This window comes from Saccostrea cucullata, unplaced genomic scaffold (genome assembly GCF_032062105.1).
Source record: "Saccostrea cucullata isolate Sc308-1 unplaced genomic scaffold, CSIRO_AGI_Scuc_v1 ctg10987, whole genome shotgun sequence".
Lineage (NCBI taxonomy): Eukaryota > Metazoa > Mollusca > Bivalvia > Ostreida > Ostreidae > Saccostrea > Saccostrea cuccullata.
The window spans coordinates 11498-21702 of record NW_026923220.1 but is presented as its reverse complement, the minus strand read 5'-3'; the positions used below and the strand labels follow the sequence as shown (position 1 = coordinate 21702).

At 31.0% G+C, this 10205-nt stretch overlaps 1 protein-coding gene across 2 annotated transcripts; it reads left to right on the top strand.

Moving 5' to 3' along the window:
- Nucleotides 1-2326: 2326 nt before the first annotated feature.
- LOC134263460 (multiple epidermal growth factor-like domains protein 10) lies at nucleotides 2327-5196 on the top strand. Of its 2 annotated transcripts, XM_062745814.1 has the most exons (6): nucleotides 2327-2572; nucleotides 2682-2737; nucleotides 2891-3214; nucleotides 3294-3411; nucleotides 3852-3874; nucleotides 3975-5196. In XM_062745814.1, the coding sequence occupies exons 1-6, from the start codon at nucleotides 2505-2507 to the stop codon at nucleotides 4868-4870; spliced, it is 1485 nt and encodes a 494-aa protein (XP_062601798.1). In that variant the 5' UTR covers nucleotides 2327-2504; the 3' UTR covers nucleotides 4871-5196. The 2 variants fall into 2 exon arrangements, with proteins under 2 accessions (XP_062601798.1, XP_062601799.1); XM_062745815.1 differs by lacking the exon at nucleotides 2682-2737 and having other exon boundaries at nucleotides 2508-2572.
- The last annotated feature ends 5009 nt before the right edge of the window (nucleotides 5197-10205 follow it).

Genomic DNA, 10205 nt, shown 5'->3' with positions numbered 1-10205 from the left:
AATTTTTTTTTTAATTTTCCATCCCCTTTCACCAACGCCGGGCCCAAACTGCCATCATGTTATATCCCTCATGAATCTGTCCGTTTGAATCTTGAAATCTGTATACGAGTATGTTGTGGTCAGCTTTGGCATGGGATTGATCACACAATGTTTTCTTGTACATGTCGCGCACGTGGTTGTAGCATTCCGTTGTCCCCCCAATTCCCCGGAAGATGTTTCCCCCTTCATTAGTTTCCAATTCTGTCACTTTGATCTTCTTCAGCGCTTCTCTTTCTGATTGATCCATTCCAAGGATTTGTTCAGCTTTTGGTTTTTGTACTTTGTCTCTATGTACGTTTCCGTTTGGAAATACAAGTTTCTCTCCGATTATGCGTGTCTTGACGTTAGCTTTCCAGTATTTACTGTTCAACTCCAGTAGTTTTTTTCCTATTTTCTGATATTTCGATTGGAGTTTGTGGGGTAATGAAGAAAGTTGAATTCTGTTGCACGAAGAATTCTGGTTATTTTCATCTGCTTGTTCTGCACGTTGATTTTTAATTTCCCTCTGAGCCTGTAAGATTAAGTCCTTATCCGTGAATTTGTTTGAGTCTCCCCGAGATGGTTCTTGTCTTTCCTTGTATTTTGGACCGTTATTCGCAAAAGATGTTTCTACTGTAAATTGGTCTTGATGAGTTCTGGGATTTTAACGAATAGATCCTCGTCATCTTCTTCAGGAAGATTATGTATCAAAATATTTTGTTTCATAGATCTCGATTTGAGATCGATTATATCATTTTGATTTTTTATTACTGTTCTCTCCAGATTTATCACAATACATTTTAGCATGTTGACATCTTCTTTGAGGGACCTATTCTCTTGTCTCAGAAGCTGAAGCTCGTCATCCCCATCTGCTTGTTGCTGGGCTATCAGTTTGATTCTGTGATCGAACCCATCTTGTTCCCACAAGTCTTTCTTGGTCTCGCTTATTTCCTCGGTAAGATTTCTGATTGTCCTAAGTGAATCCGTTATCTCCCCGAGGCTAGCTTGAGTGTATGCACAGTGCTGACCAACTCAGGTGTGAATGGATTACCTGTAATGCTAGGTACCGAGAAAGTATGTTTCTCTAGCAGTGATTTCTGCTCAGTGCGACTCCTGTTTCTATTCATGTTTGTACGAATATCCAAATATCAAAGTTTTGTAAATTATCCTCTTTAATAGAACTTTTCAACTATGAAAAAATAAAATTAAATGCCTCAACATTTATTATTATATATACTGTATGTTAAATTACTAATTGAATGACCCTCGTATCAAATTCCATATTCTTTATTATATAACTAATATATATGACACATTAGTAATTTACTGATGCACCAATTAAAGACAAAAAAATAAAATAATCATTAAGAACACAGCCAATTATTGACATTAATAACTGAAAAAATGACATAAAAGCTGATAACACAATCCGTCGGAAGGCTGCCTCGGGAGGCGATGTGGGTCAGATGGACTCGACTCTGACCATTTGGTATATTTTTTTTTTTTAAATCGTTAAATCTTAAAAAATTAATTAATTTGACTTCTCTCCAACAATTTTGACTTTTACTTTAAGATAGTTAAAAGGAGTAGAATTTTTCCTATTGAAATACGGAATAATGGGTTGAAAATGTTTTATTTATTATTTAGTTGTGGTAATTATGATGTTTAAACTGTGAATATGTTCACTGGGATATACCAAATCGACAAATAAAGGAAAGTAGCTATTGCAATGTTCATTGATGAGTATTGTTCATTGATTAAAACATCAGCAATATATTTTTCAATTAATTCTGTTACAAAAAAACAACAGCAAATTAATTGTTTTTTTTATATAGATGAATTAAGCTGAAATTCAATCTGTTGACTCTGATATTTCGAAAGGCAAAAGCTTATCATCTAATTTATCTTGAAAAATTGATGTGTACTGACTTTTGAAAATTTTTATTTTTTTTAATGCAACTGTGATTAACACCACATTCTTGTTAGAGAAGTATCTCCAAATACTATATAAATGTTGTATTGTATGAAAAACGCAAACTGTTGTCTCTGATATTTAAAAAGTAGTATTTTAGTTCATCTTGAGAATCGGATGTTTATTGACCTTTGAAAAATTCTCTTTTTTTAAACGTTCTTAAGATTTTTTAGAATCTACACGTGATTTACACCATTTCTAGAATATGCTTAAGTAGGTGTATCTCCTATCTTGTGCTGGCTTCCATGATTCATAATAAAATATCTCTGTCTCCGCCTACATCGTGACGTCAAAAGCTTTTAGGTAAATATAATAAAATATGCGGAACAAACAATATGTGTTAGGTATATCTCCATCTCTGAATCCTTGAAAGATGAATGAATTTAACAAATTGAGATTATTATTGCCCCATATAATCTGTTACATCAAGCAACAAGGAAATATTTCAACAAAGTTAATAAAATGTTATAAACAGGGTCAAAATTAAAAATATATCTATTAGCCGAGATGAAAGATGGAAATTCTTAACGTATTACTTTTACTTTTGCTGATGCCAATCATCAGAGGATGTGTGGACAATTGGTAAGATTTTAAGTTTATCATCATAAGATCAAGTATACATATTATATATATCTTTTAAGATATCATTCTTTGATAAATACAATTTACAAATATACAAAATCATTCTTAGGTCCAAGAACAATAGCTGCTGTCCTAATTACAGACTTACTGAAACGGGTTGCATACGTATGTAAATATTTCAGTTGATTTTAATGTTTCAATGAGAAATATATATTAAATTAATAATTAATGAAAATTGAAGATAAATCATCTTATCATGATCATATACACAGACACATCAGTATTCTGGGTATCTCTTTTGTCTTCAAACACATCTAGCCTGTGAGCCTGGTACGTATGGAGTAAACTGTTCTCAGTCGTGTCCTGATGGTCAGTATGGAATTAGATGTTTGTTTATGTGTAACTGTACAGAGGGAGAGGTCTGTGATAAACGGAAGGGGTGTATCAATTCACCAACACCAAGAAATAGTTCAACTATTTGTAAATGTACAAATGAAGAGGTTTGTGATAAAAAGTTGGGGTGTGTGGAACCTTCAAATGCAACAAATGGTTCAACGGATGACATTGGTGGGATAACAATATTGTACAAGGAGTCTGAAGAGCCAGTCTATACAACTAAGGCAAAATTTGATTCAACGGAAGGTAAAACTATAATGTCTATTCCTGAAATTAAAGTGATTTGAATGTACATTGGGTTGCTAATAAAAATATTTTTTCAAAGAGACGGAAGCACACCTTCATCTGGACGGTGTAAATAGCAGTGACCTCATTATCATTGGGAGCTCTCTTGTGTTCCTTTGCATAATTTCCGTGATCAGTTATTTTTGCTATTCTAAAAGGTAAAGTTATTCTTCAATATTTATTGATAGTACAGTGTCTTACATCCAATTCAAGAATATTTCACTCAAAAAGAAACTTCTCTTTATACTGGTAAACCCTTTACTTGGCACATTTACAATGCATAATGAGCAATAAATTCTGAGTAACGAGCGATTCAACGTTGAAGTAATTTTCACCAAAAAACAGCTAAATATATTACTTATGTTAAAAGCAGCCATTTGTATAAGTTTTGAGATAGATTTTCAACATAAATATATTTGACTGTCTTTGTACAAGTGCTGCAAACAGAAAATTACCAAAAAATAATATCAGATATAAACATTTGTATTGAATTCCATACAAATATTGAAACAATCAAAGGTAATTTATATTTATGCATTGGTTTTATTTATTTATCTATGTATGTTAACATTCATTTTAAAATTTTCATTTTGTTTAGGATTGTAAAAAGAAAACGAAGAAGTGAGTAATATTTACGGAGTCTCTAAAAAAATAGAATGAGGCATGAGCTTTGTACAAACTCGCATTTGATGATAGATTTTCAAAATGAAATATATTTCAGAGAGGGGCAGACCTCTTCCAGCGCCTGATGTCAGAAACACCGCAGACCACCTCAAGGGAGACGACTGTGTATATGATAAAATAGAATCTATATATGTCGAGGAATCTCCCCTCCCTCTAACAATCTCCGATCCACTCTATGGTCACAAAGATGATCCTGTTTATCATACTCTTTCTCTCAGACTAGATCTAAGGAATGAAAAGTTTCTAGATCCGCCATGTATCAGTATTGGACCAAGGAAGCCCTACTCGGTATCCAATATCAATGTTCATAGCGCATACGAGGAGCCCTCTGTTAGCCTCATTCCACTGAAACGTGCTCACTCGGAGGGCGAGTCAGATTTCTCAATGAAAACGAAGGGTGGAGGCAGTACAGGTGAGAACATTGTAGATATTTCACAGAGGAAAAGATCTCAGAGTAGTGAAATGACAAGACATCTAAATCAAGATGTCCCATTAATAAGTGAATGTGCCGTTCAAGATAGGAACAATACTATACCTAAATCGAGTAGGGAAATTGAAATAGCCCCAGCATACGGTGACAATCCTTATTTAGGCGAAAACGATAAAAGAATATTGAAGAGCAACTTTGATGAGCACCAGTCGACAATAAAACTAAAAGCAGGGGATTCAGCTTTCGTTCATCAACTTGATCAAGTTGACATGGCTCCGGACGAAGCAGACTTGGGAAATTCCAGGGAGAGGGAGGACAACAAAATACAAATATCTGACGATTGTGAACAAGAACAAACTAATGGAGACTGGTGTCCCTTTATAGATATAGAACGGAACGGAAGCCAATTGTATGAAGATGCAGTGAGTTCTTATCCAAACAATTCACATATCGATACAACACAAACTGATGGGGATTCCAGTACTGATATTATTGAAAAATAAAGATAGAGTCGTATGGAAGTGTCTGAGAGTGACAAACCGTAACATTATTTAAAAGAATTAAAAATTTTAGTGAAGAGTGAAATTGGGCAAAATTTAGGATTCTATTTAAATTGCTATTGGAAGAATATCTTATTGCATTCCTTTTAAAATGATTAAACTTAGTTTCAATATAATGTACCAAATAAAAGTTATAAGCATAATAAAATTTTAGTCTTGGTCGTATATTCTTTTGTAAATTGGGCCCCGGAGTCCGATGACTACGTTTCTGGCTTGGACAACTGCTTATTATCATTTCATATGGACTTACATCAAATATACAATAGCACAAGAATGAATTGTTTTAAAAAATTATGAAAAACCATTTAATAAAAAACATTATTTATAATAAGTTCTGCTAAAATAAATTCTATGAACATTTGAGGTTAGATTGTTGAAAGGAAATATAAGTTTAAATAAAAATGAATTGAGATATATCACTTGACACTTAACATATAAGGATCCTATTAGTATGTTATTCTGGGATCAACAAATGAAGAGGCAATGCAATCTATTTAAAAAAGACAATCCTTTATACTAGGAAATAAATCTAAATAGATTTGTACGAAGTTGTGTAATTTTTTTGACATGGCAAAAAAATCTTTACAACCAATGACAATTCGAAAAGGAAAAGAGAAACAACAATTTTGCTTTTTTTCCCCCTCTGTGTACAAGGAAAATTATCTGAAAATAGTCGTTAGACTTTAAAACTAAAGTACTCAGTCAAGAATGCACTAGGAAGGCACAATAAACCTTGGACTTTACTAATTGCTTAATGAAAAGGAAAAGAATGCATTTTCTCCACTCTTTAAGGAGGACCGACTCTCTAATGATATAGATAATTTTTAAGTAAAAGTTCTCAATATTACTTGTAGGTCATCTTACCAGATTTTAATAATGTACATGCACAACTAATGATCAATTTAATAAAACATTTATCAAGGAAACATAACTTATGTTTCCTATTGTTTATACATGTACATATTTAATTACCTTTGACATAAAAAAAAATTACGTCCAGATTTTGAACTCTTAAAGTTAAATAAGTAATATAGATTTATGGACCATTATTTTGTTCAAACATTATTTTTCATATTTAGTATTACTTTTTTGTCTTTTATATGTGTTACATTTTTGTCTTTAAAAAAAATTTTTAAAAAGATAACTCTTGCTATTGGGTGTACATATGTTACAAAAAACAGGGAGGCAAATATGGGCAAATAAGATAATTAAAAAAATATAAATTTTACCTTTTCATATGTATTTTATGTAAAATATTAATAGTATACTAAGTAAATACGAATAAAGTTTACATTCCTTAGTAAGTCAAATTAACCGTTTCTGTATACTTAAGTACACATGTACTTTAACATTTTCTTTATTGTAGGGATCCTCTTCCATTTTAATGAAAACGTGTATTTAGTAGTCCGATCCTAAGTTCTTAACACTAGCAAGAAATCGAAAAACTCACAAAAAATGTCTCCGAAATCTCAAAGTAATGTTTATAATTGATTATTAAGATCACATAATGAAATGTTTTCAAAATAGACAAGGGTACACGCTAAATATATCTTCTGGTATTTTAGTGTACATTCCAAGATGTTTTGTCCAGATAGGGCTTGTAAGTACTTGTAATTGACATTGTTTATTCAATTGCGAAGATGAAGGACAATAGAGCATATTTTCCATCTGGTTGTGAGCATCATGGAATATGCCAGATAAATTAGTATTTGAATGTTTGTGTGTGCCATAACCTTACAATTATATATGTATATTTGCAATTCTTTGATTTTTTTTTCAAGAATATCATGGGAAATCCTGACTTTTTTAATGATTTTCATAAAAAGAGAATAACACAGAACTTTAAAATCAGTAAACCAGATTAATGCTCCTTTTCTCTAATAAATCACAAACATATTTACAAAGTATTTTCCTCTTTAAATATTTTGGCAGTAAAACGTCAGCGCCGTCATCACATTTTTGTTTTGATGCAGTTGTGACGTCATCCATCGACGTTATTGAAACCCTCTAACAAAAATCAACGATTTAACACTATGATGAAAAATGATAATAATGATTATATTACTCCAGAATGCTTTTCTACTTTTTTTTTAGTTCTTCTATTAATTTTTAATAGCTGAAATCATTGAAATAATATACTAGCAAAAAATTTTCTCTTAATGTTATTAAAGTGTGAAGAGTTATCGTTCTTTGTTCAAATATTCATGATACAAAAAATAAAAATATGACAGTTCTCTACAATTTTTAAAAAGTTTTATTATACAATTAAATATATTGACCAAAATTGAATTTTTAAAGATATAAATCAGCAATTTTAAATATTCTGAATTTCCTTTTTCTTGAAAGAATATTATTAAAAACTTATTTTTATTCCTCTTATGAAACATTTCATATATATACTTCTCAACACGTTTTTAAAGTGTAGTAGAGGTTGTTCTAACAAGTTAAAAAGCAATTGCACTCATAGTGGAAGCAGTTGCGTACATAGTCCTATGAACGCAGTTGATATCTACATGTTCATAGTGGGAGATACAGTGGATATGCAAATATTTGACATTGGCCTGTTCAATTGCATTGAAGAAAATTGAGAATGTGGAACAAGTTGGTTGTGAGCATGGGTAAAGATAAAGTAGTATTTGAATGTTTGTGTGTGCCAAACCTTGCAAGTATATATGTAAGAATGAAATTCAGAGTCTGATTTAACTATGGTCATGACTTTGACTAGTGTTATCTTTTTTAATCTCTTCTCTCTCTCTCTCTCTCTCTCTCTCTCTCTCTCTCTCTCTCTCTCTCTCTATCTCTCTCTTATAAATATCAAATGACGTATGGTGACAAAAGTTACAGCATATTTGGATTATAATTTCAATTTCAGTAAAAATCATCGCCGTAGTCAGCTGTATCGAATCTGATATTTGGTAACTACGGCTGCAAACTTCAAGCAACTGACAATTTTGATCTTCGGTCAGGTTTGCAATGAAAACACACTGAAAAATTGATATTAAAAAATCCATTTCTATTGCTTGTCATCACGTATTTTCTTATTTAACAGGTCAAATATGTCGAAGTTTCCTAAAAAACGAGACTGAATTTGTGGAATTACCAAAAAATTAATTGTAAGTAATGATTATTGATTTCGCTAGTTCTTGCTCTCTCAATGTATATTTGGAAGGCCATGTTTCACTCGAAATCACCATTTGTTTCTGATACCACCGCATATTCCAGCAATGCAAATAAAGTTTGGCTTTATGTATTCAGATTCCTTTGTTTGCAAAACGTGTGACCTTGATTATCTTTTCGATATTCAACAAATCTTCTTGGCACCATGCTAATTGTACGATATTTATTTTATGTCTATACCATGTCCAATAACAAGGTAGCGTGTGTTACAAAGTGTTTACACCCCCCCCCCACTCCTCGATTATACACACGAGGTCCAAGAATTTTGTTTAATGACATGCTGACACACCCTTAACATTTTATGGATAACCTTTATCCCTTTTGTTTTTTGTTTCCATAATAAAAGAAATAAAAAAATATCTTTTTTCTGTTTTTTTTTAAATTACAAGCAATGAGCTTTAAATTATTATACTTCTGGGCTGTCGACAAGTTGTTCGAATTGAAATGCAATTTATTTTTGCTCATGTTTTCTTCAATACTCCATATGATATTTTAATTTTCAGTTCTAAATAATGAAATGACGAATGCACACGTCGTGAGATAAAATCTTTTCTCTGCATGTCAGTGCACGATCTTCATAAACTGCAATAGCACCAATGCATGTCTTCCTGATTATTGCGTTCATGATTTGAAAAATAATACATTTAGTTATCTAGCACCCAAATACATGTAGTACATCTATACCGAATAAAATAAATTGAAATATATTTTCCATTTTTTGTTCAAACTAAGGATTATTATTTCATTGTATAAGAAATCTCCTTTACGAAGTCTATATGTATATAAAAATATAACAAAATAATCAAATTTTAAAACAAAAAAGTTCTTTGTGCTATATAGGGATTTGTTATAAATGCTAGAAATAATAGTATTTATGATTAATGAATTGGTTTAAATTTCAATTTATTGAACACCATTTACATAAAATCAATTGAATTAATTAATTTTATTATATCAAAAAATTGAAAAATGCATATAATACATATATTATATCATATATGTTGTGTCATTTTATTTTGATCGATGAAAATACTATATAAGGAAATAAATCATTTAAAATATATACATTTTTTTATAGTTACATCGTCATGAACATGATGAAGTATGACTTTTTAAAAACAATATTATTATCCGTATGCTTTGAGTATCAATCACGTAATTTATTCACTCTCTGATTTTTTTAATTAAAGGCGATTTAAGTACTTGAACTTTGGTTTGCACAATATATGAATCATGGTCATCTGGTGTACGAACCTAGGTACATTTAATTTTAAGACTTCGAGGAAGATTTCACAACAAAATATAGAAAATAGCTTATACAATTTTTGACTAATAGGAATGATTTATCACTTAGAAACGCAAAAGAAATAAATCATACAGGTTTAATAAAGTAGGGTCTCATTCATTTGATTCTACTTGCAAGTGTTTGTTTACTTTTCCCTTAAACTGCTGACGTAAAACAAACTACACATGCCCTAAAATCGTAGCGCCACCAACAGTTAATAGTTACGTGATAAACACGTTGGGTCTTGTATTTTTTAAAAAATCCGATCGCTAAGATTTTTATATTTGGGCCATTCATGCTAAAAACAGATTTATTTAACTGAAAAAAAATAACGGTAAAGTTGTCCGAACCTAGGTCAATTTTTCTGTCTGTCCGAACCATGGTCAGTTTGCCCTAAGGCATTTGTAAGAAAATAGGGCACCTATCTGATAGAAATATTGTAATATTGTAATTTTTTTTCTTTGTCAAAATTCTACAAGATGATTGATTGATTACAGACTGATTGTAATCTATCTTTTAACTCTCTTTTTTTTCTTCTGAGTTATCCATCTGAAAATTATACTACATTAAAGATAACTTTTTTCTACGTATAAAATCATTCCTTAAATATGTTCTTCGGCGATTTATGTAAAAAGCACAGTTTTTCCATATGATGTTATTTTCATTTTCTTGAAAGAAATCATTTATAAACAGCTTTCCGCTCAGTATAGTGACTATTCTTACTTTAAAATAGAATTTCCTTGCAAAGACAATAGGAAAATTTACTGGGTTTTCTTTATTCAGTACCTCTTTAATAGAACTTTTCAGCTGTGAAAA